Source organism: Onychostruthus taczanowskii, unplaced genomic scaffold (assembly GCF_017590055.1).
Source record: "Onychostruthus taczanowskii isolate IOZ18803 unplaced genomic scaffold, ASM1759005v1 scaffold27, whole genome shotgun sequence".
NCBI lineage: Eukaryota > Metazoa > Chordata > Aves > Passeriformes > Passeridae > Onychostruthus > Onychostruthus taczanowskii.
Window position 1 is genome coordinate 4,010,924 of NW_024500017.1, and position 26,133 is coordinate 4,037,056.

Sequence of the window (26,133 nt, forward strand, 5' to 3'; positions counted from 1 at the left end):
GACATGTAACCTTAGACTTGACTGATCTCAGTGCATACCTGTGTTGTTCTTTACACTTTACCATAAGTATCTGTAGCCTACCAGTTCTTACAATTCAGAATTGCAAGAAATACAATTTCTAAACTAGGAAAATCCAGAATCTGGATTCTTCATTGAAAAGGTCAACTGTGGGAAATTATTTTTGCAGAATGTGATCACAGAAGCTGGGTAAAAATGGTGAAAAATGCTGCCAAACACCTACTGCAGCTATTTTACACGCAGAGTACTCCAGAGAGATTTCCTGCAATCAAGACCTGCAGGAGTCAAAGCACTTTCAGGACCTGGCACAGAGCTCCATCCAACTACTGCATTTTTCATCACAGCGTTGGTGGCAGTGAAGAACGTAGATGTTATAGTGATGATGCACTCTGGGGGTAGGCTTGGTGCTCCAGCAGCCTGGGGTTTGCTCTCAGTGTCAATACAGGTTGCAATTAAGATTTTTCCTCATTATGTAAGAAATGATTTTTGGCCAGGTGCCTGTTCCCAAACCTTGTGTATCTGTGCAAAGCGGGGAAGTGGCCTGCAGGAAATGTCTGGGACACAGTGTCTGTGGTGAACAAGACAGAGGAAATACACAGGTCTTGATTCTTTGCTGCCCTGTAGCTCTGGACAAGGTAGTTGGACAGAGCTCCAGGGGCTGCCCTAGACTGATGAATTTACACAAAACTTGACGTAAATAAATTTACTGATAAATTTACACAAAACTTGTCGTAAGGAGCTAAGTCTGGTCCATGGGGCCAGCAGCAGCAAGGCTTACAGAGGAATCGTGCACAGAGATGGGCCATTGTGCAACCTGTCACAGAGAGGTAAAGTACTTCTATTTCCACTGGGCAATAAAAAGTGCATATCATTAATCAAAGTAATGTAAAAGATTCTTCTCAGCATTTGCCACTACAATTCCTGGTTTGCTATTTCTGCTATAAAGGGTGTATATTGAAGCTACCTGTGTGAAGCTGGCCACCTTCCTCCTCCTTTTGAGGCTTCTCAAGGAAGACAAGAGCTCTGAGCATTGCATCCTTACAGCAAGGTCTGTAGTGCACAAGTTGCACATGGGTAGGCTTGGATTTCTTTCTATGCCTACCAGGCATAGATTTTGTATCCATCTCTTTTCCTAGTGTCCAACAAGCACCATTTTATGGACAGCAACTTGCTCTACCAGTGCAGAATGAATTTCCGCCGGCGGCGGCGATTAATGGAGCTCCTCACTGAGAAGTCTCGCTTGGTGCCAGAAAGCCATGACAGCCCGTTTTGCCTGCGCAAGCAGAACCATGACAACAGGAAGCACACCAGTTTTCTCTCAGGTGACTCATTAATTATACTGCTGCCTGTAGAGTGACTCCATGGAGTATTAAAAAATTGGTTTTGGACAAAGGGTTTCAGTGTTAGAAAAAAATGCAGGGCTGAGTATTATATGTCCCTGTTCATAGGGATTGTCCATTCCCTCATTTCACCAAAGCTGCAGCTCCCTGGGGTGTATCTTATCAACAGCATTTCAGATGCTGATCAAAATTTGGTGTCCGTGTTCAAACTGAACTGGTTAAAGTCCCCCAAACTCAAAGTAATTTGTCATACATTCTATGGGGAGTTTTCATGAAGATTAAAAGTGAGGGGAAGGGGCCCTGCAGCATTTGTGAACAGTAATATTTAGTAAGAAATGAAGGAAAGGAAAGGAGAACTGAAAAAATGTAGTTCCCTGTATTGGAATGCCTCTTAGAAGACACTGCGATGGGAACAGTTCAGCCATACTGTTAATTGCAGTGTTACTCTCATGCAGTGACTCTTCTAACAATGTAGGACACACTAACCCATTCCCAGTGTTGTTAGTGAAAGCGTGGCTTGTTGCTGTTTTGGTTTTTTTTAAAGAAACAGGGAAATGGCCTAATAACTGGTACCATCTCCCTTTCTCTCTGTGTTTTCTCTCTGCTTGCAGTGAGTCCCACCAAGGAGATAAAGATCGTGTCGGCAGTGCGGAGGAGCAGCATGAGCAGCTGTGGCAGCAGTGGGTACTTCAGCAGTAGCCCCACTCTCAGCAGCAGTCCCCCCGTGCTCTGCAACCCCAAATCTGGTGAGCACCAGCATGGCTTACGATGCACAGCAGCAGGGTGCAGACATCTCTATGGGAGAAGGCGACGTGAAGAATGCCTATTATCACGCCTAAGCCTCTGTTTCCAAGAATACATTAAAAATTCACAGTGTCACAGGTTTTGTAGGCCAGAGGGAACTATTATCATCTTCTAGCCTGAAGTCCTGTTGAAGACAAGCCAGACGTCTGCCTCCAGTAATCTCTGCGTCAAGTCCATAATTGTGGTTTGAGCTGCAGTTTATCTCTTAGGACTACGTGCAGTCAGAGGCCTAGATTTGCCTTTTCACTGCCAAACTCTAAACCAATTCAAATCTCCTCCTAGAGACATTCCTTTGCTGCAAGTCAGAGGAGAGTTTAACTATCCAGTGGCTGCTTGAGCTGCTATGGAATAACGCCCCTCAGAAAACAGCAGGCTCTAAAAAAAACGGAGGCAGCATTGTTTCAGTCTGTCAGAGACCATTTGAACATTTTAATTTGTTTTAAGTCTTACACTGGTCTGTTTCAGAAGGTGGAAGTAGTATTGAAACTTATTTTCCTTTTGAAAGGATTTCCTATCCCACGCCGGAAGGTTAAACACACCCATTCTTCCACAGTTCACTTAAAATTGTTTCTTACTGTACATCTGGGAAGGGGAAAACAGACCAAGATAGATATTGTTTCAGCCTCTCTGTTTCCCTCAGAAATAGCCCTGAATATCAAACAGGGCCCCTGCTGCCCTTTGAGTTCCTCATTATTTCAAATTCACCAAGTCCCTGCCAGTGGTGTGGGGAGTACTGTACAACGGGGTAAGGCTTCAGTGGATATGTGTAATCTTTGCTTTCAGAGGGATGCTGGCATTTGAAGTGATTACAGGAGAGTGCCTCAAGCACTAGGTGAATGCTGTTCAAAACATTGACCATTTACTCTGGAGATGAGTGAACTAAAGTGCGTTTCATTCCTGCTGTGCAGAGTGGCCATCAGAAAGGGAAGGATATTTTCCTTCTCTCTCCTTTTAGCACATTTCCTTCCCTCTGCTTAAGCTCTGCTGGGAATTCAGTATGAAGCTCTGAACTCAAATAATTAGAAGGACTCAGTAGGATTACATGCTCAGAAGCCATAACCCCTCCAGCAGACCTGCTGCCCAGCAGAGGGAATGCTGTCAGTTCTAGTGGCCACTGCATCCTTGGAGTGTGTTACTGTTGGGTGCTCAGCACCACCTTCCACTGTGCTCACCCCCTCATGCAAGGGGCTTGCCACTAGATAAGGGTGCTACAGTGTCATGGTTTGGCAGAATATCTCTCAGGTGTACTTTCCAGAAATGCTCTGATAGCTTTTGTATGGGGAGCTCTTTGTCCCCAGTACATTAATTAGATCCTGGAAAATTTTCTGGGACAGATAAAACAGCATTCATGTGCTATCCATAAATGTGTGTGTTATCTAAAGTATGCCAACTATTCTGTTCATTTATGGTTCTGATTTTATATGAAGTGTCAGCCCATGAGTAGTGAGAACAAGTTTATTTTAATGCAGCTGATTACACAATAGTGGAAGAAAAAAAATAGGCTGACATTGCTCTTGCATACATTTTTTAGAAGAAACTTTCCCTTAGGACTAGTTTTCAAACTGTGAATAGCTTTAACAGACTTATATTTGAAAGAAGACAGCAGTGGTCTTATAAACAGACTGATTTTTAAGAATTATACAATTACTGGCAATGTAGGGTTATTTCTCCCAGAGCACAAGTACAGATCCACACGTCAGCTTGCATAAGTTAACATAAGGCTGTCAGATGTAAGTGTTAAAGGAATTCTTAATCTGCTCACTATAAGGAGACTTTGTTCACAAATAGCTTCCTGCTATCCAGATCCAGAGTGTGTTGAACTACGTGCTGATAAACACAAGGCAGAGGTGTATTTGTTGTCAGACAAGCTTGCTTGCAGGCAAGCGCTTAAAAAACACCCAGGTTATGACTTGACCAATCATGTAGAAAAATCAATCACCAAACAAAAAAAAATTCTGGAGGTATAATAAGAGAGCCCTGTGTGGATGATTTATCTGATTCTGACTTGTCAAATGAGCACAATCATTCAGTTTTTTCACATTGACCAGACATGCTCTGCAAAGTACAACACTGGCTAAATGACAGTTCATCAAAATGCATGGGAAAGTTAAAAAAAAAGGAATTGGTTTGTCTGCTAGAGTTCTCCCTGCTCCCATGAATGTCATTAAGGAACTCAAGAACATCTTCAAATACCATCTGTGAGAAATTTTGTCTCCCACTTGTGACTGAAAAGACAGACACCGTCAAAATTATTTATCACTAAAAGAAAGCAGCCATAATATTAAGAGTGAAGCAGGCAAATGGGGTGAACAGCATATATCTTTATGCTGTCCTTTGTGTTTGAAAAATTTATGGACAGATAAAAAGTTGTACACAGGATGGTATTGATTTGATCTGGCAGAACTTCAAATTTAATTTGTTTGGAGGAAAATTATGCCATTACGTGGGAAGGCAGTGGGGACCTGCAGAAACTTAGTGGTATTTCTTTTCATTTAAAATCCCAGACACCTGTAGGTTGCCTCATCTGTCCCTGGATAAGATGGGAGTTGTAGGTCTGTGTCTACAGTTGCAGAAGTCTCTTGAGATAATTCCTCACCCAAGCAGGATTTTCTTGCTATTCAGTTCTGTGATTGAAACCCAACTCAGATGAAATAGCAGAGAGCATACAGTGAGCTGTGAAGGAAAGCTGCACTGTGCCAGGAAGGTTGGTCACTTCTTTCAACACTGGACACAGGAAAAGCCACTTCTGAGTTTTGTGATAGTGTTTAGGGGATTTTGATTGCAGACAACAAAGTCTGTTGGCTAAATGACCCAGTTTTCCAAAGATCTCAGCATTTATACGCAGTGTTATTCTGCAGGCTTTTCCTTGGTTCTCTTACTGCTTTTAAGCAAGCCTGCAAGAATTGAAAGCATGCATGGGAAGTGGGGCCAAAAAGATGTATCCCAACACTGAATCTTATTTATTAGGAGAAACTCCAGAGGAATGTTTTTATTGAATATTCACTTCTGTACCTCCACAGTATTAAAGAGACCTGTGACTGCTGATGAGCTCTTGATGCCTGGAGCCCCATATGTTAGAAAAACTTTTACGGTATGTCTCCAGTGTTTTTCTTTATTTTCTGCATGTTATATGCGTAGGGCAACCTAAATAGACATTTTCTGGTGGGATAATTAGAGCTTATTTGTATTTGCTGAGGTTTGTACTTCAAAATCCCAAACTCCATTATCAGTACTTCCACAAATTTCAGGTCTGATTCAGCACTTGTTTACTCTGTCTTTATGCCAGTGTGATACTTAAAAGGGGTGTAAAATTACATAAAGCCAATAACGTTTGCATTATACAAACTTATCCGGATTTGGTGCTCCTGTTTTGCAGGAGTGGATCACCAAACTGAAGTTTTCTAGCAGGCCTTTCTACATGATGGGACAGAAAATTTGACTCACGTACATTATTAGAGCCTTTCTTTAAAAATATTCCTGAACCTAGTCATTGGAAGCATTGCTTTTACAACCTCCTAGTTCAACAAAGAAACTTAATTAAAAGCAAGAGGAATCACTTGGATAGAGCCTTTTCTATGAGTGACGTAGCAGACTGTACTCTACTATGTGTTGGAAGTACAGAGATGTTGAAATTATGTCTTGGACCATTTAGAAGTTGCCCCCTTGAATTTCATGAGGCTGATTGAAAGTGATCATATCCTTTCTTCTTTCCAGATTGTTGGTGATGCTGTGGGCTGGGGCTTTGTGGTGCGGGGCAGCAAACCCTGCCACATCCAGGCTGTGGACCCCAGTGGGCCAGCGGCCGCGGCTGGAATGAAGGTGGGGTCTCAAAATGGGATGGTTTCCCAGGGAAATTTGTGCTGCTCAGTGAACGTCTTGGGCTGCCTGTTTTTGGGGAGGGAGAGGTGCTTTTGTTTCCAGTGTTGAGTGCCTTTGTCTCAGTTTCAGGCATTTGTGCATGGTGAGTTCTGTTGTCTTTAAACCCCCTCCTGTTTCTTTTCTTCTGTCCTTGAGATTTTTGAAGTCTCTTTTTCACATGAGATTCGATTATGCTTTCCAAGTTGCTCTCTTGACCTTTTTTCTCTTTTTGAAGGGTGGGTTTTTATTCACATCGTTGGCTGGTTTTGGTGGTGGTGGTGGTGTTCTTAATTTTTGATGGATTTTTTGTTTTAATTGAATTGGTTTTTTCCAACTCTGCACAATTTTAGCATCCCTCTTTACCTTCCAATTTATGTGATTGCTGGTATGCACCCTCTGGACTTTGCCTTTATGGGAACAGGGCAAGTCAGACATACCTAGTGAGAGTGAAGCTACCATAGCCCATTGTTCAGTGTAAAGCAGTTAAGATTCAAGATAATTTGGAAAGATCAACAGATGATACTTTCATAAAGAGCTGAAATAGCTTCATAAGTGATTTAAGAATCAATAAATACATTCCACTTTTAGCTTTTGCACTGCAATGCAGAGCCCATTGACTTACCTGTGGGCTTGGAACACAGCCTGCATATATCTGTGAATTAATCTCTGCCTTGTACAAAGAGAAAAATAAAGACAAAGTAATATGTTAAGTACAGATAAAAGCAAGAAAATTAAGTTAGCTACTACACCTGCTCCAATGGCCAGAAAGATTAAACTACCCATTTATGCCATGCTTTATTTTATAGCAGCAACACAGGTGAAGGTTTCGGGTGTGTTCCACCTGTACCCCAGTTTGCCATGAATTTTGTCCAGCCTTCTGATTAATCTCTCATTCCCATCACACTCACCCCAGTTGCCTCTCACCTGTCTATTCACACGCACCAAGCTGGCGGCTCCAGGGATGCACATCCTGCCCGCTGCACAGTGCCAGGCCTGCCATGGGACCCTCCTTAGCAAGTGCAGGACAGGGGTTTCTGCTCTCTGGCTGCTGATTCTTTTCTTAATGGAACTTTCAAGAACATACTGTCTTTGAAAGTTTTTTTTTAGAACAGGTAGGCAAAACCCTGGGGACAGGGAATGGCAGCTGCAGAGCTTGTTGGTGCATGCAGCACCCAGACACATCCTGCTGGCAAAGAAGCTTGAGTTCTGAGGGAGCTGGTAGTTTTTTAATATGTTTTATACAACACCTAAATATAAAATACAGTTACAATTATTATATGAAGAGTGTAATTTTCAAATAATGATTCTGCCTAAAATGTAAAGGGCCTAAATTTTAAAATAATTTATTAATTCATGTGTTTGTTCTAGATCCTGAACTTGGGAGTTTAGTATTTTACAGTAGCTTTTATTCTCTGAATATAGAAGCTAGCAGTACAGTGGAGCAATTCTGAAACCTGACTTGTAAAAACAACACTGTGGTGTCATATGTGTAATCCCGTGGGGTTGCAGAGGTCTGTCTGAACCATTCAAGACTGAAGAATGCAAAATAGTTCACTGTCCTGAGACCAGCAAGCAGTGTTGTAAAACTGGTATATATTGCCTTGATTTTACACAAGGACAGATCTGATTATTTTCAAAGCTGTTATCTTTACGTGAAATGGTTTTTCAGAGCAGAATTGCACATAAAAATTTATAGCTGTATATGAGATGAGCTCCTCTTTAGATACAAAAATTGTTGCCCCATTTTTGGAAATTCTGAATACCTTTGGCCTAGTGAAGAGATGGTGTTTTTCTTTGAAAATAAGGGCTTTTGTTAGGTGTTCCCATGGCAATAAGTATGTAAATCATAGTGCAGTATCTGAAATTTTGAAAAAATCTATGTCACTTAATCCATCTGTTTACAGAACTCCTCAATCTGTCAAATTTAAAGAAATCAAATGACAGGCTTTAGATGACAGCTCCTTGAAATGAAACATTCCCCTATGTGGAAGCTGCAGGAAGGGCACTTTGAAAACAGGCTGGGCATGGTAACTTCTGGTGGGCTGGTGCAAGAGGCTTTTGTCTGCAAAAAAGTGCTACACCAAAGAAGCGCTAACAAGGAAAGTTGGCTATGATGAAAAGGGCAAGAATTTGAAGAAGAGCCAAGCCTTGGCTTTGCAGTTTGTAGAAAAGTTCTTGGCAGTAGCAGCAGGGATTTTCCTCCTAAGGAGATGCATCCACTGTAATTGTTTTTAGAATGTCTTTATTTGTAAAGCTTGTGATTTTGCACTTGCCTGCTTTGGAGAGCACTATTTTCCTCTCTTTGCATTATGCTGGATATACTGTTGAGAGAGGACTGCTGCCTACAATGTCATTGTAGGACCTTGGTTTGTGCAGTTAAAATTCTACCACGTATCACAGAAACCAGTAAACCTTCCAGGCTCAACCTACCTGCTGGACTTAGTGGTGGCTTGCTTTCAGTATGAGCTTGCCTGGGCTCTTGGCCTGCTCTGAAGTGCTGTGAGTTGGGAGTCTGAGTGGAAAACTCAATGAGCTGGGGACAGAGCTCTGGCCATCTGCAGTGGCTGTGCCCGGGCACGGCGAGCGGCTGGGACACATGGGCTCTGCCACACATGTGCACCTCAGCGTGGCAGCACTTGCCATCTCCTTATGTGTGACATCCTCTTCTGGGGGAATTTCCAGACAATTTATTTCTGACAAAATCCCTACTAGCAGGATCTGCTGGAGATGTGTGAGAGGCTATAAGCTTTAGGATTTGATACCTCTTCTGGGGCTGGTAAATAGGATTACCACTCACAGTCTGAAGTTTCAGGTATGAAGCTGAGAAAATAATTCAATAAATATCTAGTCAATTAGCTTTATTAAATATTTTTGGACCTGGTTTGCTGAAGGGTATTTGCCTGTGACAGTGTTGTGAGAAGAGTGGTTGCTGCAAGTGCATTAACAAGTGGGAGCTGGGGGCGACACGAGGCTGTGAAAGGAGTCAGTGTTGTGATTCCTTCTTCTAAGTTATTTGCAGCCCTGTTTAGCTGTCTGCTGCCATCAGCAGTGCAGGCAGCAACAGCAGGATTTCGAAGTTCCCTGGTTGCTTTAATATTCATTATTGACTGGCTGAAAAATCTGGTTCTCTACAGATGGCACTGCTAAATATTGCCAGCTGTTGTCAGTAAAACTATTTTTCTCCTTTTTCAGTGATTTATTCTGTAAGTTCATTTCTGCTTTTAAGGTGCAAGTATTTTTTGAGAAGTCACAACTTGACTCCAAACTAGTGATTTAAATTATGCATCACATTGTTATTTAATGTGACATAACTGCGACAGAGTGTGATGGAACAAGAAGACCTGGCTAAGTATGAGGCTTGTGAGAGAGACAAATTAATCACTCATTTTCCTGATCATCTGTTCTTCCCACTGGCTGAAGAAATCTGTGCCCTACTCAAACTGCTAAAAGAAAGCTATCTGATTCCTTAAACTGCTTCTCAGCAAATTAGTATTTATAGTTGCTACACCTTAGGTCCTCAAATCATACAAATTGCCAGTGGCTGTTTAAGCTTTTCAAACCTAGTTCTTCTTCATTTCAGCAGCAGGGAGTCAGTAGCAGGGAGTTTGAAGGACCACGTGTTGTCACTGGTACCAGCACCTTCTGTTTGGAGCTCAGCTTGGGAGCTGTAATTGCAGCCAGGACCCTTTCAGCATGGTTCTGCTCTCCTGATCTCTAAAAGCTGGAAAAGATCAGCCTTGTAAATTTTCTGCCTGTGCGTTTGTCTTCTGCATTCACAAATGATTATTTCAGGTCCAGTTTCTCAAATGATTTCACTAGCAGAATAAGAGCCAACTCTCAAGTGTAATTGAGATGCCACTGTGTCAAGACGCCAATGGATGTCACTTCATCAAGGTCATCAAGCCCATTTCATGCAGTCAAAGGAACATCTGTACTATCTGATTACTCCAAAGGATTCAAGTACTGCCACAATCACAACATATTACAGACTTGTAACATGGAAGACTAGAAGGCACACATTTTAAGTGTCCAGCAGGGTAAAAACCAACCCAAAATCATGTGATGTCAGAGGAATTGCCAATGCCTTATATTCCTGCAACTGGAAGAAATTTGAACAGTGAGATTCTCTTGAAGTTGAATGTACCTCAAGCTACAGAGAAACACAAAACCTATTTGATGGTCCTTGCCAACCTGACCTCAAACATGTGGATTGCATAACTGTTTGTCAAGCAAGATAAATCAGTCTAAAAAATCCTTAAAAAAAACCCCTTCCCCCAGAAAAAAGTATCCCAAGTCCAATTTCCAGTCTTTTACAGGATAGTGGGAAAGGTAGAGAAGCATTGAAATTGTAGGTGAGAAACTTCTTTGTAACTCCTAAAGGCACCCTAGTGGGAGCTTGAAAACTGGGATTTATATTGTATCAATAAGGCACAAGGTACATGCCTCCATTTAACCCTCTCTGTGAAGATTAGGAAAGAGAAGATGCCTCAGTGTTTGGTGCTGGGCCTCTGGCCCTTCAAAGTACTCCAAGGATGCCTCAGTGCTAATTGAAGCTATCTGAAGGGTACTTTCATTTTTTCATGGAATTGAGCTTTAAATGAGAAGATGGAGTAGGCTTGGATAAATATTTATGCTGTGCACTAGCATATGGTGTTGTTGAAGCAGATGCAATTCAGTCTTAGAATTCTTATCTTATGCCAACATGTTACTGATTGTAGAAGAGCATAAATTACATGAGTTGCCATCTGTTTTCAATTACAGCATGAAAACACTGAGGCAGGTTGGGATTTTCCTTTAGCTGTGTTATCAGCTCGCTGCCGAATTCGGTAATTACATTAGAGTGAGTTGAGAATGGATGTATTTGGTAATGTGAACACTCAGAAAAAGTTGCTGACAAACTGCTTTCATAGCTTGTCCATAAATAGAGAAGCAGCAGAGCTAAACATGCACTAGCACTACCCACAATGAATGCCACTGCTGTAGGGCTTGAATATAAATGTATATATAAGTTTCAAACACATGTGTTTGAAACTTATATTTTCTGATAGTATTTATTTATAAACTATAATATAAAGGTCCATTCTCCTCCACAGAAATTTGGAAACTGTATTTAAGCATCTATGACTTTAGAAAAATCTAATTTTAAGAAAATATAATTTTTTACCACAAAATCAGTCTGGTTTTGCAAAGCCAAAGAAAATTCAAAGATATTCTGACTCTGTCTTTCACTTAATACAGCAGTAACCAGGACCTCAGATTTTATCTGCTATTGTCCATCATGGAGATTGGAGAGTGAACCGAGTAGGGTAGCATTAGCCTCAAACATCATTGAGATCATGCTTGAGAAGAGTGGTTGTTACATTGCAGAATCAAAGAATGGGTCATGTTGGAAGGAACCACAGAGAGCCATCTGGTGCAACCTCCCAGCTCAAGCAGGGTCATCCTGGAGCACACTGCACAGGACTGGGCCCGTCCAGTAGGGGGGATTCCACATCCTCCCTGGTCAATCTGTTCCAGTGCATGATCACTACACAGTAAAGAAATCCTTCCTTGTGTTCAAGTGGACCTTCCTGTCCTTCAGTTTTTGCCTCTTGTCCTATTGCTTGGAACCACTGCTAAGAGCCTGGCCCATCCTCTTGGTACCCTCCATTTAGCTAGACATTAATGAGGTTCTCTTTCGACATTAATGAGGTTCTCTTTCAGTCATCTCTTCTTGAGGCTTAACAGGCCCAGCTCCCTCAACCTTCAACCTTTCATTGTAAGAGACATTCTCCAGACCCTTGACTGACTTTGTAGCCCTCCACTGGACCCACTCCATTTTTTCCATGTCTCTCTTGTACTGAGGGGCCCAGAACTGGACACAGCACTCCAGATGTGCCTGGCTGGGGAAGAGGAGAGAGGCAGGATCACCTCCCTTGACATGCTGCCAATGCTTTCCCTAATGCACCCCAGGATACTACTGGCCTTCTTGGCCACAAGGACACGCTGCTGGCTCATGGACAGTTTCTTGTCCATCAGGACCCCCAGGTCCTTCCCTGCAGAGCTGCTTTCCAGCAGGTTGGCCCCCACCCTGTACTGCATGGGGTTGTTCCTCCCCAGGTGCAGAACCAGAACATTAGGACATGTTAAGAGCATAGCAATGGTGACCATAATGTTGAACAATTTAATGAACAGTTTGGATGGCTTTTTCATTATTATTTATTTAATCCTTAGTGGAAATCTTTCTAAAAGACTCTAAAGAAAAAAATAAGTAAGGCTGTGCTAGTCAGTAGCATAATGATTCAACAGAAGTTGGAAGAGATCAAATATTTGTGAATATGAAAATACTAAGCTCTGCCATCAAAAACGTGTTCTTGATTGGTTGTGCTTGATAACTTTTTAACATGTATAGCACTCACTGTGCTTTCCTGATCAGTGAGTGAATCTGTGCCTGGGTGTTCCTGTTCTGTGTCTGCCTTCTCTTCTTGGTCTGTGGTCATCATTTGCTCAAGTGGTTTGCTGGTGGGCTGTGGTGATGCCTCCCTGACTGTCCCAAGGTTTCCACTTTCCCTGTGTGTATTTAATTAACCTCTATGAGTAGTTCCCAAATTTTTAGATTGAATCTTTTTACCACTTCTACATAGGTTGGATCTACCCTAAAACCACATTACTCTTACTATACTGGGATTAATGCCATGAAAATTATCACAGTAACATGCTTCTGTGAGGACTTGGCAGAAAACTGCATTGCACCCCTCTCCTCTTGTCTTGGAGTTCTGTGAATTCAGCCCTCTCACCAAAGCAGAGGCTTCTCTAACTGAAGAAGAAGGTGGTTTTGAAAGCTGCATTGTGTGTCACTGCCAGAACTTTGTTTAGTTGCCAGAAGGATACAAGGTTTGGCAAATTTCTCCTTTGCTTTCATTGGAGGCTACTACAAATGCAACAACAGCATCTTTATGTCCTTGACCATCCTTTGCATTAGCACAGTGTCTTTGGGTTGGTTGAAATAATGGAAGTTTTTTCCTCAGTACTGGGAATCCCAGTGCAAAACTGGATATCTCTCTTTTGCCCCTTCACTGCACCAGCTACTCTGTCCATTTTATTTCTTCTCTGTGTTGGAAGCCCTGTCATTGTTGAACCTCTGTGTCGGGAGACTTGGAGACTGTTCCACTGGGCTGCTGGTGAACCTGCCCCATGGTGGCCACAAGGAAGTCACAGTTTAGATTTGTATTCTCCTCTTTTTTCCCGTCACAAACCCTCTGTGCAATACTGACCATTTCCCACCAGAATTCTTGTATAGTGGTTTGGGTTTAAATAGGGATGGAAAATGTCAGAAAATCTGACATATTTTCAAACATAACCAAAACATTTGATGAGTAGATCTGTTTTGGCACCTGTACAGACAGATGAGTTTGCTAAAGTTTCTTTGTTTCTTTGTGGGAGGCGTGACTCACATCATAAGATCCAGGTTTTCCAGTCTCACAGCAGAGATTTTGCAGACTGGGCCCAGTGACTCCCATGCAGAAATGTTACAGCTCCCCAGGTTTCAAATGTCAGTTTGTACAGCTCTCCTCTTCCTAAGCCATCCTTCTCCCCTCCTGAAATTTGTATTTGTATTAATTCCAGATACTTTCTTTGTGACATCCCACTCTGCCACCCCTGCCCAGGTTGTAACTACTCTACAGACAGACACTTTCTAGTCTCTGCTGATTTTTACAAAAATTCTCCTGTTATGCTCCATTTTTCACTAATAAATCATTAGACTCTTAATTGTGAAATTTTAGTTCTTTTAAAGCCATAATAAAGTTCCTGTTATCTTCTGACATGCCAGAATTTCATCCTACATTCCTACTTTTTTTGGTGGATCTCAATTTTTTTCTGCTTGTTTCCTTGGTTTGCCTTGCTTCTTTGTCCCACAGACTTGTATAAGGATAAGTTTGTCTTGAAGAAATCTCTTCAGAGGCTGCAGAACTTCTGAAGCTGTTCTGGAAGGTTAAGTGAATCCCACCCTTGTGCACAAGCCTCAGAGTGCACAGTTGCCACCAGGTAGTTGGGTCTGGGACTGTGCTTGCTTCAGTGGATCGTGAGCCTCTGTTCTTATGAGACAGTGGACATATAATGGACTGAAAAATCAGCCATATTTATCTTGTACTAGAGACCAGGTGCTTGCTGTGACTATCTGGAACTGTTCTATGGTGAAGAAATCAAAACTTGGCGTGTAAAATTTCACACACTGAGATATGAGGGGAAAGACCCCCCACCATGCAGTTGGGAACATTGACGCAAGCGTCACGCCAGCAGGATGTGAGCTGCAAACTGCACACACAAAAGAAAACAGAGAAAAATTCTTTTCATGATTGTCAGACCTGGTTTTGAACAACAGGATCCATGTTGCTCACTATAGAGAAAGGAATTAAGACAGTGGGAATTCCCAGGTGAAATATAAAAATAGTGAGTTCAACTTTTTGAGTCCAAATTTCTCTAACATCTTCCCCCCTGCCAAACAGGACACAGGTTTAACAAGGTTTTACTTGCTTATCCCAGATCCAAATTTTGGCCTGCAGAGAAGTATTAGGTTTCCAATGCCTCTGTGTGATTTTTCCTAAAGACTCTTTTAACAGAGAGAGTTTTACTGGGCAATAAAATAACTTTTTTTCTCTTTACAACAACTGAAACCTTATGTGAGTACAGCAAGTTTCATAATATCTCAGAGCTCCTTTTTCCACAGTCACAGTGGTGGGGTTGGCTTTAGAATTGAACTTGTTTGTAGGCCTGTCACCTAAAATGCTGTTGGGCAACAAGTGACCCACTGTACTTGTGTCTGTATGTTGGCTCCTTCTCACCAATAGGAAATACAAATAATAATAATAAAAAAAACCTGCAGCTTCATTATTGGAGATCAGTGGATTTTCTAAATTTAGTCACATTATTTTAATAAATTATAGTTTTAAAAATTCTTTTCAAGTAAACGGTGTTTTATGACAAGATAACCCAGATATCTGAACACCCTGCCTTTATGAAAGTGTTTTCTTGATTTTTCCTGGAGTCTTACAGCTGTAACCATTCAGAAAGAGAGACAGCAGCACCACAGAACAGGGCTGTTCTTGTGTTTTGATGCAACTTCCAAGTTCCTGTGTGGTCTATAGGCCATTGGATGGTGAGATCTAGCGCCTGAAGGAGGAGCTGGGATCTCCCCCATGCTGGAGCTCTCGTAGGCTATTGCAGGTCACTCCCAGGTAATCCAGGCTCTCTAAAGAGACTGCTGTCAACTGAAAAACTGATCTGCAGAATGCCTGAAATCTTGAAAAGGTTATCCTAAGTGTCTGTAAAAAAGACATAGAATTAGAGGCCAGCTCAGCAAAGAGCTATCATTTTGAACTACTTTTGCTCTCGGCTGAGGATGGAAACCATTTTGTAGTACTTGGTTTCGTTGCAATACTCATTTCACTTGTTTTCTTGGAGAGTTCCTCAGATGCTGTTGGTTTTACAACTCCGTGGCTATCTCAGCTCTCTGCCCTGAGCACTTCAAGGATGCTGCTGCTCCCCAGCTGCTGCTCTAAGCACTCTTGCCTGCACTCTCCCTCCGTCTCTTTTCTTGTTGCTGCTCAAGACACAAAGTGGCTTCCTTTCATGGTATAAGCAAATGATTCGGGAAGCACGTTGCATTCAAGCCAAGGCTCTGTTTAGCTAGCCAAACACATGGAAAAACAATTGCACTTTTGTCTGTGCAAACAGAGAGCAGCTGTTTGTCTCAAACAGCGCAGACTGTTCCTGCTCATGACACGCTGGATACCAGAGGGTGCTGAGGGTGCCTTGCATGATCTGTCTGCCCCTGTAATTCCCTTGCTTGTGCTTCATGACTGTTTTTAACCAATATGGGGCTTAAATGAACTACAGTTCAGCATAATTATATTTGACCATGTAAGTAAACTGATACATATTTTTAAAGTTCTTTATTCATTTTGTGCAATTTTGTTTCAGCAAATATGGTTTAGCTGCAGATATACCAGGAAAAAAAAGACCCCGAAAGGTCAACCCAAGCACTAAAAGACTTTATTTCTAAGCTTAGACTCTGTTCTTCCGACACTGATGCAGTATTTTACCCAGAGCCATCTTTAGCCATTCGAGTTATTTAACATTTTCAGGACTGTTCTGTGGTGGGTATCAAATTGCACGATACAATAAAAATGCTTATAAATTTAGACATGCAGTCGCTGGTTTGCTTTCCTGATGTGGCCCAGCCTGGTCCAGCTTTACCTGTGGGTATTTCTCACTGGGACTCACATTAAGCCAGTGATTTTACACACCAATTCCCAATTAGGACCGTGGAAAGTAGTGACCTATATTCCCCTACTCCATATTTATGGATGGTTTGTGTTTCAGGGTATTATGTTCTTATGTTATTACTCTCCAGATATGTACAGATAGCGTTAATTTATCTTTGTGAATAATTCCTGCTCAGCTGATCTGTCAACAAAACTCCACCACTTGCAGAGCTGAGACTTGTGCAGCCCAAGAGACTCGTGCTCCAAAGCAAGAGTTGTTCTCATGGGCTCTTAGGTCAGCTCTTTTCCTTCTCTAATTTGTCCTCTCTGTTTGTGGAGTTTGCTCAGCAATGGTTTAATTCTCTTCCTGGTGAAGAAAAAAGGACTTGAATTCCCACAGATTCCCATCATTTGGAAGGCAGGAAGGGAGGGAGAGACTATCTGAACCAATGATGAAGCCCTTGAGAATCTATGACTTTTTATACTATGTGACTTACTGTATTATGTTATAAAACAGATAATACTTTATTACATGCTCTTTTTTTTTGTAATTTGCAGTTTATAGATTATGTTGTTTAATTCACAATGAGTTTTTTTTTTTCAGTTGGAGACCAATTTGTTTGGAATACTTTAAAAAATTCTGCCTCTTTTTAAAAACTGAAAAAAAAATGTAATATATATGTAATGAAAATGTGTAATGAAGCCTTGCTCAGGCAAACCATCCACACCACTCTGCAGTAACAAACCAAGATTGAGCACAAGAATGATGAACCTCTATTTTAATTCTGTAAATGGAGTTCACTTTCTCTGCTATGGGTTGTAGTGTGCTCTGCAGGTACCCAGTTTCTAGCCCCCTGATGGAACAGTGGGTCAGCTTCACACTGCTGTAAAGAATGAACAAGAAACACATCTCTCAAGAGACAAAATCTTTTTTATGCAAAGCCTGGATACTTGCCTACTCCCACACCACCCACTGTACAGCCAATTACACTTTCACTAGAGATCTTTACAGAACTGAACACACATCTGCAATTTATTCTGTTCCATCCAGTAACCTCAGTTATGGAGGAAAGGCCATGGTATGATTTTTTAACCTTCCAGCAACATGCAGTTGGTTGTGAATTGTGAGGTTCCAGCTTTACTTTACTAATCCTATCAAGTTTGCATGAACTCTTTAAAAAAAATACCAAAGATAAAAATCTAACTGGAAACATAACTTTTAGGACCTCTGATTTTTATCTCTTTTCCTCATTCCATTGTGACAGTGTAAAGCTTAGCAGAGTGAGAGCAAAAAATTCAGTGCTCCCTGTGTTTGCTTTTAAGTTAGTCTTAGATCGTAGGCTCTTCTGTGGTACCACATCCAGCATCTCTGCAGCCTGGCCTCTCTGCTGAGCATGTGGATTCCTTTGCTTTATGGATATGGGTGACCTATTAAAACAGAAGAAATCCTGTATCAGCATAAATGCAGGCTGTGTGTGCAAGTGTGTAAAAGAAGCTGAGCTCTGTGCTCTCTCTCCTCCACTGTTGGTCTCCTGCCTCAGATTTTTCTGCACTTGTTCTTACATAACATCCATCTTGCCATTGATTTCACTGGGACTTTAAGTTATCTGAAAACTTAAGGCTGCAGTTTACTGGTCTGTGTAAGGTCTGCCAGGAAGGTTGCTCCTATCTTCACCTCCTTTTTATCTCCCTCTTTCCCTTGCCTTCAACCAGATATGTGTCTATTGCCTCCTTCCTCCATCCGTGTCAGGCACATCAAGGAACTTACTTTGCCTGGAGACAAGCCCTTTGATTTATTTATTTTTGCTGGCACGGGATGAAAAGGATGAAAAGGGAGGGGTGCCTGGCTTTGGTGTGCTGCTCCCAGAGCCAGCACAAAGGGACAGGAGCATCTCTTGGGACTGCAGGCACCAAGTCCTGCTATGAACCTTCCTCTCCCTTGAAAGGGTTTTGACATCTGAATCCACAGACTCCCTGGCAACTCAGGTTGAGTGTATCCCTTTCTGTGAGTAGAAAGAGTCATGAGGTCCCAAATCAGATTACTGATCCAGCTTTAAATAAGCAAACATTTTTTTCCACATTTCTTTTAGAAGTAAAATTATGTTTTTGTGCTCTAAAAAGGGGGAAACCTCATTGTCACTAAGAGTGTTGTCACCAAGGGTTTTGTATACAAACCCATGATGTGGTATGTGAGGCAGAAGGTGATGATGTGGTAATCGGCTGGTAAGATTTTTTCAAGAGATCTAACAACTGGCAAGGCAAACCTGTGTGGTTTTCCACTTGTACATAACTCCTTTCTAGTTGGTAACACCAATGAAAAGTACAAATGGTGTAGTTTTTTGTTCCTTTGTGACAAAATAACAGCCTTAAATGGAAGTTTTTACTTTCACTCATTTCTCAATTCCTTCACATTTCATATTTAAATTAGATTTTTAAAAATGACACCTTGATTTTGATCTGTTTGCTTGGAGGGCAGTGGTGCTTGGGAGGCAGGAGTGGGAGGAATGTTTCCATGTATCTGCAGAGGAGCAAAGGAGCATGCAAGGGGAAAGGATCCCATTGGAAAGAGACCTCTTCTTTTAAAATGTTGGAGGCTTGGATGTCCCCTTCCTCCTTGCAGAAAGCTGGAAAGCTGTGTTTTAGATGTTATGTTCCTGTAGTACCTAAGCCTTGCCCAAATTTTGCTGAAATATGTCAGCAAGACAGGAAAAACCAAAGCAGCTGTATTGACTCTTGAAACAAGCAATGGTAAAGGCTGTATTTTCTTTTTTTTTTTTTTTTGCTTTGTGTTTTCCTTCTCAGTTTCAGGAGTTTAGTAACCTTCCCAGGTGAGAGCTGTGGTTTTACCACAGAAATCAACCAGTATGTTTTCAATTTTAGAACTGGCCCAGAGCTTTCAGAAGTATCTGAAGTTTGATTTGTTGGGTATCCTGCTGATGACATCTCCAGGTCACTGCCGATTGCAAAATGTTAACTCTTCAGCCCTGATTTCATGGGTGCCCATAAGGAAGGGTTCTTACTGAGAGCAAGGCCTGATATTTAATAAAAATCAGGATCTTGTGGGTCTCTCATGCACACAGAAAACAGATGGGTTTGCAAACCACATATGGAGGACTTTCCTCTGGAAGATCACAGTGAATTTCAGAATACCGTAATGAAACAATTATGATTTTGAGCTATTCAAACCTCCCAGCTGATCCTTGTCCCTGCCGGATTAGTAGGACATAAAAAAAGCATTTATTTATAATTATTGAGGGTATCTGTATAACAGAAATATAAGCAGACTGTCTCTGTAATGGATTTAATTTTAATTTTCATTAGCAAGAAGAAAAGCAAAAATATTACCATTGGGATATACTTTTCTTTTTGAAATAGTTAGATGGTGGGGGACTGGCATAAAGGACAGTCCCCCACCATCTCCAGCCAGGCTGCTATTGTCAATTCTGGTATGAATTCTACTCTATAAAATAGTCAAAATACACTTTTGTTTGAACAGCTCTAAAAGAAGTTATACTTAGAACCTTTTATTTTTGTTCTTAGGAAAATTATTGAACAACTTTTCAAGGTTGAAAATAACTCCTACATTTGCCTAATTAATAATTTTTACTTGATGCTAATAAGCTTTTTTAATTTTTTTTTTTAAAGATACTAAAAAGAAAACAATACATTTTGTCATGCATTTTGGGAATGGTTTGTGTGACTGGGAATTATCTGTGTGACTTTGGCATCACATCAGATGATAAGAAGAAATAGTACTCAAGGAAGCATGTCCCAAACCATCCAAGTGTATGTAAATCACTGTGGATACAAATGATGAACAGAGCAAGGGGTTAAATCCAGTCTGTCTCATGCTGGATGACTGAGCCTGCCTCCTTTCAGACAGAGCTTTCCCAGCGAGAATGGCTTGTTTCTGTGCAACGTGCTAATAACTTCTGAACTACCTTGGTCTCAAAGGGATGTGAGCATGGGCCTGCTTTGTGCTGTCAGCTGCTAGAAATCTGTTCTGGATCCACACAGAGTCCAGGAGGGAAATCCTGGCTGCTCCGGAGTGAAAAGATTAGTGCAAGACTGGATTTCACACTCTATGCAGCATTTTTAAATATTTTCCTTCATACAGTTGCCATGTGTACAGTAATATTCACATTTTCAGTGGAAATTAATTGGTGGCAGTGTTTTCAACATCTCTTTGTGCTGTTAGTTGCTGATGCCAGAGCTGCTATCAGTACCAAACAGCCCATCAAACCTTTTTTGTTTGGTTGACCTTGTTGCTGCTGAAGGAGAAAACTCGAGTGTACTGTCATAAACTTTGTGCTTTGCAGTTTTAGACACTGAATATTCCCATTGCTGCCTAGATAATGGGGTGAAGTATTAGTACTGCTGAAAACCAGTACTTTTTGCCACTATCTTTACTGTGTCACTGCATAATCTAGCTTTGAATTTGAGAACTTCAAGCCTGCATTATTTGGTAACATTGATTGCTTTGGTACCTATTTGGTCTGCAATTTTAGTAACATTTGTACTTTCCTAAAGAGTAGTTAACAGGCTAAACACCAAAAAACCACTAAAATCCCACAGTCAATCAAACAAACAAACAATCAAAAAAAGCAGAGTGGATTCCAGACATTGACACTGGCACTGAAATGTAAATAATAAATCCTTTGAGAATGAGCACTCACCCCCAGCACCTGCTGGCATAAAGGACAGTCCCCCACCATCTCCAGCCAGGCTGCCTCGTGGCAGTTGTATTCCTCTTAATCTGGGTGGGTTTTTTAAAATTTATCTCAAATTAAGGTGGCCATGTAATCATGGTCTTATCCTACTGTTTTGAGATATATTATCTGCTGACTGAGCATGGCTGTTACTCGCTTTATACCAGAGATGAACAGGTGGACTCACTGCATCTATAAATTTAAATGTCATTTTAGGGCAGTTGCAAACAGCAATGATCACTTAAGTCAAAGTCTGCAGTAGGAATTTCCAACTCTTTATAAACTTTCACAACACCCTTCTAAAAAGTGTGCCTAGAAAAAGAAATAACATTTTAAAAGGATTTTTAAGTATAATACATTCAAAAAAGTCCAGCAAGCAAGGTTTAGCTCTACAGAGGAAGCTAACTAAAGTTCACAATGCAAACAGCATCTGAATATCCAAGGGTCTAGGCTAGCTGCCTGTCCTCTAAGAACATTCCTGTAGCATTTATCAATATTAAGGTCATCCTGAGGCAGAACTAACAAAGAATTAGTGACAGGTATGCAATGTTTTTATTTCATGGTTGGCTTTAAGGCAGTTGCGCAGTTCCACACCCATGCCTGCAGCCACTCTCTGCCATCCCTTAGAAGGATCCCACGGCCATCCTCAGCCAGCTCAGCTCCTGCTCAGTGCCAGCTCAGCTGTCCAGCCCTGCTGCAGCAGCCCCCTGCGAGGGCAGGGGCTGTGGTTTGGCCAGCAGGCAGTTGTCCCCGCAGGAAAATCAAGGGGTGTGGATGTACATCTGCAGGGCAGCTTGGCAAGACCGAGGAGGGGCAGGCAGCCAAAGATTGCCGTGGAGGAAAGAGCAATTACCAGTGAGGGGGAGGAAGGGTTGGACGGCTCCAAGTACAGCACAATCCTGATTTTGGCCAGTAAATGTTACAAAAATGAATTATTCTCGCCTCTTCTTGCCATCTTCAGTCCCATGCTAAATGGCATGATGATTCTTTGCTAGCTTTTTTAAACTACAGGCTCCCTGATCCTTTTTGTTCAAATGTAAGCCCGAACTTGAAGTTTATCTTTTTAAGGGGACACCTGGATTTGGTTAAACCTTCTGTATGCATGATGGAAAACCCACAGAAAGACAGAGATGCTTTTTCTGCTATCCCTGCTTGCATGAGCTGCTGTTTCCAATGGCGGGAAATTGAAAAACTCAACAATAAATGCTTATTGCTCTTATACTTAAAGACTTGAAATCAGTTAGGGGAGGTTTTTTTTTTTCATTTGAGTGTTGCTTTATTTAACTATTATTAGTTCTGTGGTTTTTAGATCACCACATCCTGACCAACAAAATGGTCGGAATTTATTCTGGGCTGTGTCATTTCTTGAAGTCTGAGGGATGAAAAGGGATGGTTATCTCTTGTCAAGCTCCTTGGAGAGCAATGAGGAAATGAACAATAAAAGGTTCTTTGAGGCTCTTTTAACTGTAGTTTATCATCTATTATAGTTACTGATGTGTGGAAACCAACAGAAATATTTTACATGTTTGTAGTTACAAAGCCCTTAACAGCTGCAGCTATGAGCTGAGCACTTACATCTTCTTGAAATGTGTTTTTATAAATGTAACGTTAAGTCATTGTGTTTTTGTAAACCAGTCTCCTGAAGAAAATTCCTGAGATAATAATATATGGATTGAGTCACCAGTCAGGGCTGGTGAGTGGGTGCTCACTTGCTCTTGCTTGTTTTTTAACTTCAGTAGAACAATACACAATATGAGCATTTTTGGGGCAGGACTGATGGTGACTAAAATGCACAAAGAAGCACTGCATTTCATTTCCCCTAGCTGGATGCAGTGCTGAATGGGAAATCAGGGTGGGGAGAGGAAAACTGAGTGAGTTGAGGGCAGTCAGCATAATAAAGGGCTCAGGACTGTGCAAACCTCTTTCTTGTCACCAGGATTGGAGATACAGCAAATGGCTCCACATTTCTTCATCCCTGAGGGAGCCAGGTCTGGAATTTTCAGAGACTCAGCCCTGAGGAGCACTGGTCAAGCAATTGCTATGGAGAGAACTTTCTACCCCCAGGGTAGTTGCTCTTTATTACCACCTCCTGTTCCTCAAGGGTCTTTTCCTACACTTTTAGGATGGGACTGTGCTCTTCTGTGTATTGCCCTCTCCCCTGCATTTGTCTTCTCATCTGGCCTGGGTGGACTTCTTGCATGTAATCCTCTCCACTGGGAATGATGTAGCTGATAAGCCATGTGGATCTGCTGCAAAGGAGGGCACGAAGGGGGCTGTTCTCAGCGTACGCATTGCTGGTTAATCGTACTGCCAAAGGCATGTGATAAAACAAACACTGAGAATGCAGACGTGTCAGCTCTTGTTTTCCACAAGAAATTCACTCTTTGGCACCCAGATTGCTGTTCACGTTGTGCCTGTACCATCTGCATTTACACCATTGCAGCCCTGGTGTGGGTCACTGTCTGGTCTGAGTCTGTTCCTCTGGCAGGGGCATTCCCCAAGGGGCCCTGAATGCCCCTGCCATGATCCAGCATGCAGATTTATCCACTGAACCTGGCCAAGCATAAGTCCCATGCATTGGGATTCCAGTAAGTCAAGTACTCTGAGAATATGCAACAGTAAAACAAAGATCAGCCATTCAACTTCCAAAAACCGCTTTAAGCCTGAAGAGACAATGTTGTTTCTACTGGTCTGTTTTAAATCAACCCAAATATTATTTTAGAGCCAGAGCTATAATTCAGTAAAACTTGATACAATCTTGGAAAGCCATAGAAAGTATTAGGAAATACCACTGGAAGTTGAAACCTACAGATACTGCAATAATCTGCATTTTAAACTAAGTAGACATGCCAGTTAAATACTAATCGGACACACTACAGAGGATGACGGGTTACCTTTTCAACAAAAATCCTTAAAATTTAGAAGGCTTTGTCTGCATGCAAAAACAACCATTTTCCCAATGCTTCTTGCAGCTGAAATATTTATATACAGGAAAGATTACTGCCATGGGAGTTCACTCAGTTGTGTCACAGATTGCCATACTTTGGTGATCATTTAGGTTACTGGTAAGGCTACTTCCAGGATCTTCAGCTCTGCAGAGGAGTTCTGAGGGTAAGGAGTAAGGTGCAAGGGTCTACCATCCCTTCAGGAGCTGCTGCTGCCACTCTTCCTCATTAGAGTCTCTAAGAAGCAGAGATTAAAGTAATTGGTGACATTTTTTTATGAAATGTTACATTTTTGGATTGGGTTTGCTTTCTCTATAATTTTTCTTAAATTGATAGCTACATTCTGTCCATTTTGCAGAAATACAAATTGAGTTTCACCACACATTTTACTTGAGAGGGAAGTTACTGGCACACAAAAGTTAAGTGACTTGGCATGTGAGAAAATCTCCTTTAGAGCTAGCATTGGAGGACACCAGAGCTGCTTCCCACCTCTCCCACACCATTTCTGTCTTGTGCTTCTGCCTAAATAGGAAAAGTGAAAAAACATAGACTGATAGAATTCTTACTGCTGGAAAAGACTGGTTGCTCTAATAGCATCAAGTCCAGCCATTAAGCTGACACTGCCGGGTTCACCACTAAACCTTGTTCCCTGGAGCCACGTCCACACAGGGCTTTTAGCACTTGCAAGGATGGTGGTTCTATCCCTTCCCTGGGCAGCCTGTTCCAATGTCTGACCACCCTGTTCTGTGAAGAAATTTGTTCTCATATCACAGAATAAAATAGGTTGGAAAAGACCACTGAGATCATTGTGTCAAAGCTATGACCAAACACCATTCTGTCAACCAGACCTGGCACTGACCCTCCTCTGGTGCAACCTGAGGCTGTTTGCTCTTGTCCTGTCATTGTTACCTGGCAGAAGAGCCCGACCCCCTCCTGGCTGCAGCCTCCTCTCAGGGAGCTGTAGAGAGTGACAAGGTCTTACCTGGGCTTTCTTTTCTCCAGGCTAAGCACCCCAAGCTCCCTCAGCTGCTCCTCATCAGACTCGTGCTCCAGACCCTTCCCCAGCTCTGTTGCCCTTCCCTGGACACACTGCAGCCCCTCAATGTCCTTCTTGTAGTGAGTGTCCCAGAACTGGACACAGCTCTTGAGGTGTGGCCTCACCAGTGCTGAGTACAGGGGGACAATCCCTGCCCTGGTCCTGCTGGCCACACTCTATCTGCTCCAGGCCAGGATGCCATTGGCCTTCCTGGCCACCTGGGCACAGACTGGCTCTTGTTCAGTCCCGGTTGACCAGCACCCCAAGGACCTTTCCAAGGGCAGCTTTCCAGCCACTGCTGCCCAGCCTGTAGGACTGCCTGGGGCTGTTGTGACCCACACAACCCCCTAATGTGCAGGACCTAGGACCTGGCCTTGTTGAACCTCATAAAATTGAGCCCACAACTCATCTGGAGTGTCCATATAAAATAAAGCACGAAAATTTCTGGTGATACCTGTCTTATAGCTTCTTTCTTACAGATTCAAGGTGACTTACGGGTAAGATAGCCTTCTAGCGAATGTATTGTTTCCATCGAAACATCAGGATGATGTTGTTATTCCCTTAGGCTCCATATTTTTTTCATTAAAATTACAGACCTAGACTCTACACACACTTTTACCAAACACTGTAATGTTATGATTATATACAGAGAACTCTTAATGTTTTTGAGGAATCAGTATTATCTTTCTTTTCCTGCATTTTTTACCATGTTGATGTGACTTTCTCTGTGTGTTTTAAGATGTACAGTGATGTTGGTCAGTATATTTCTATCAAGAATATTTTGCTTGAAAATATCCTATGATCATAAAAAATCTCCAATGTTTGTATTTGTTATAGCTTTTACAAACAAAATACTAGCATATTTGAAATTAATTAATAAGCCATACTTGGTGAAGGAAATTAAAACCAATCACATGGCAGTGACATTTTAATCTGTCCTAGTACTGACTTCATCTTCCATTATATTATTGCTTAAAATTTGGATCCATTGGGTTCATGTTACACCGTTGGAGGTTTTGGCACTGAATCTAATGAAGTCATCATCCAGACCTTGCCCTGAGCCTGGAAACATGGTGCATATTTTTACTGTGATTATCAAGAGCTGACTAAAATGATTTCTAAGAAACGTTTAAGACAAACTAAAGGTAACAGACTGCAATAGCCAGAGCTGTCTTCATA

General features: G+C 41.7%; 1 protein-coding gene across 1 annotated transcript in view; it reads left to right on the forward strand.

Moving 5' to 3' along the window:
- The window catches only part of DEPTOR (DEP domain containing MTOR interacting protein), a 75,666-nt gene that overhangs the window by 47,150 nt on the left and 2,383 nt on the right, over positions 1–26,133 (forward strand). The window contains exons 6-9 of the mRNA XM_041407500.1: positions 1,155–1,340; positions 1,970–2,104; positions 5,183–5,253; positions 5,877–5,981. Of these exons, the coding sequence (XP_041263434.1) occupies positions 1,155–1,340; positions 1,970–2,104; positions 5,183–5,253; positions 5,877–5,981 (497 nt within the window). The remainder of the gene's footprint in view (positions 1–1,154; positions 1,341–1,969; positions 2,105–5,182; positions 5,254–5,876; positions 5,982–26,133) is intronic.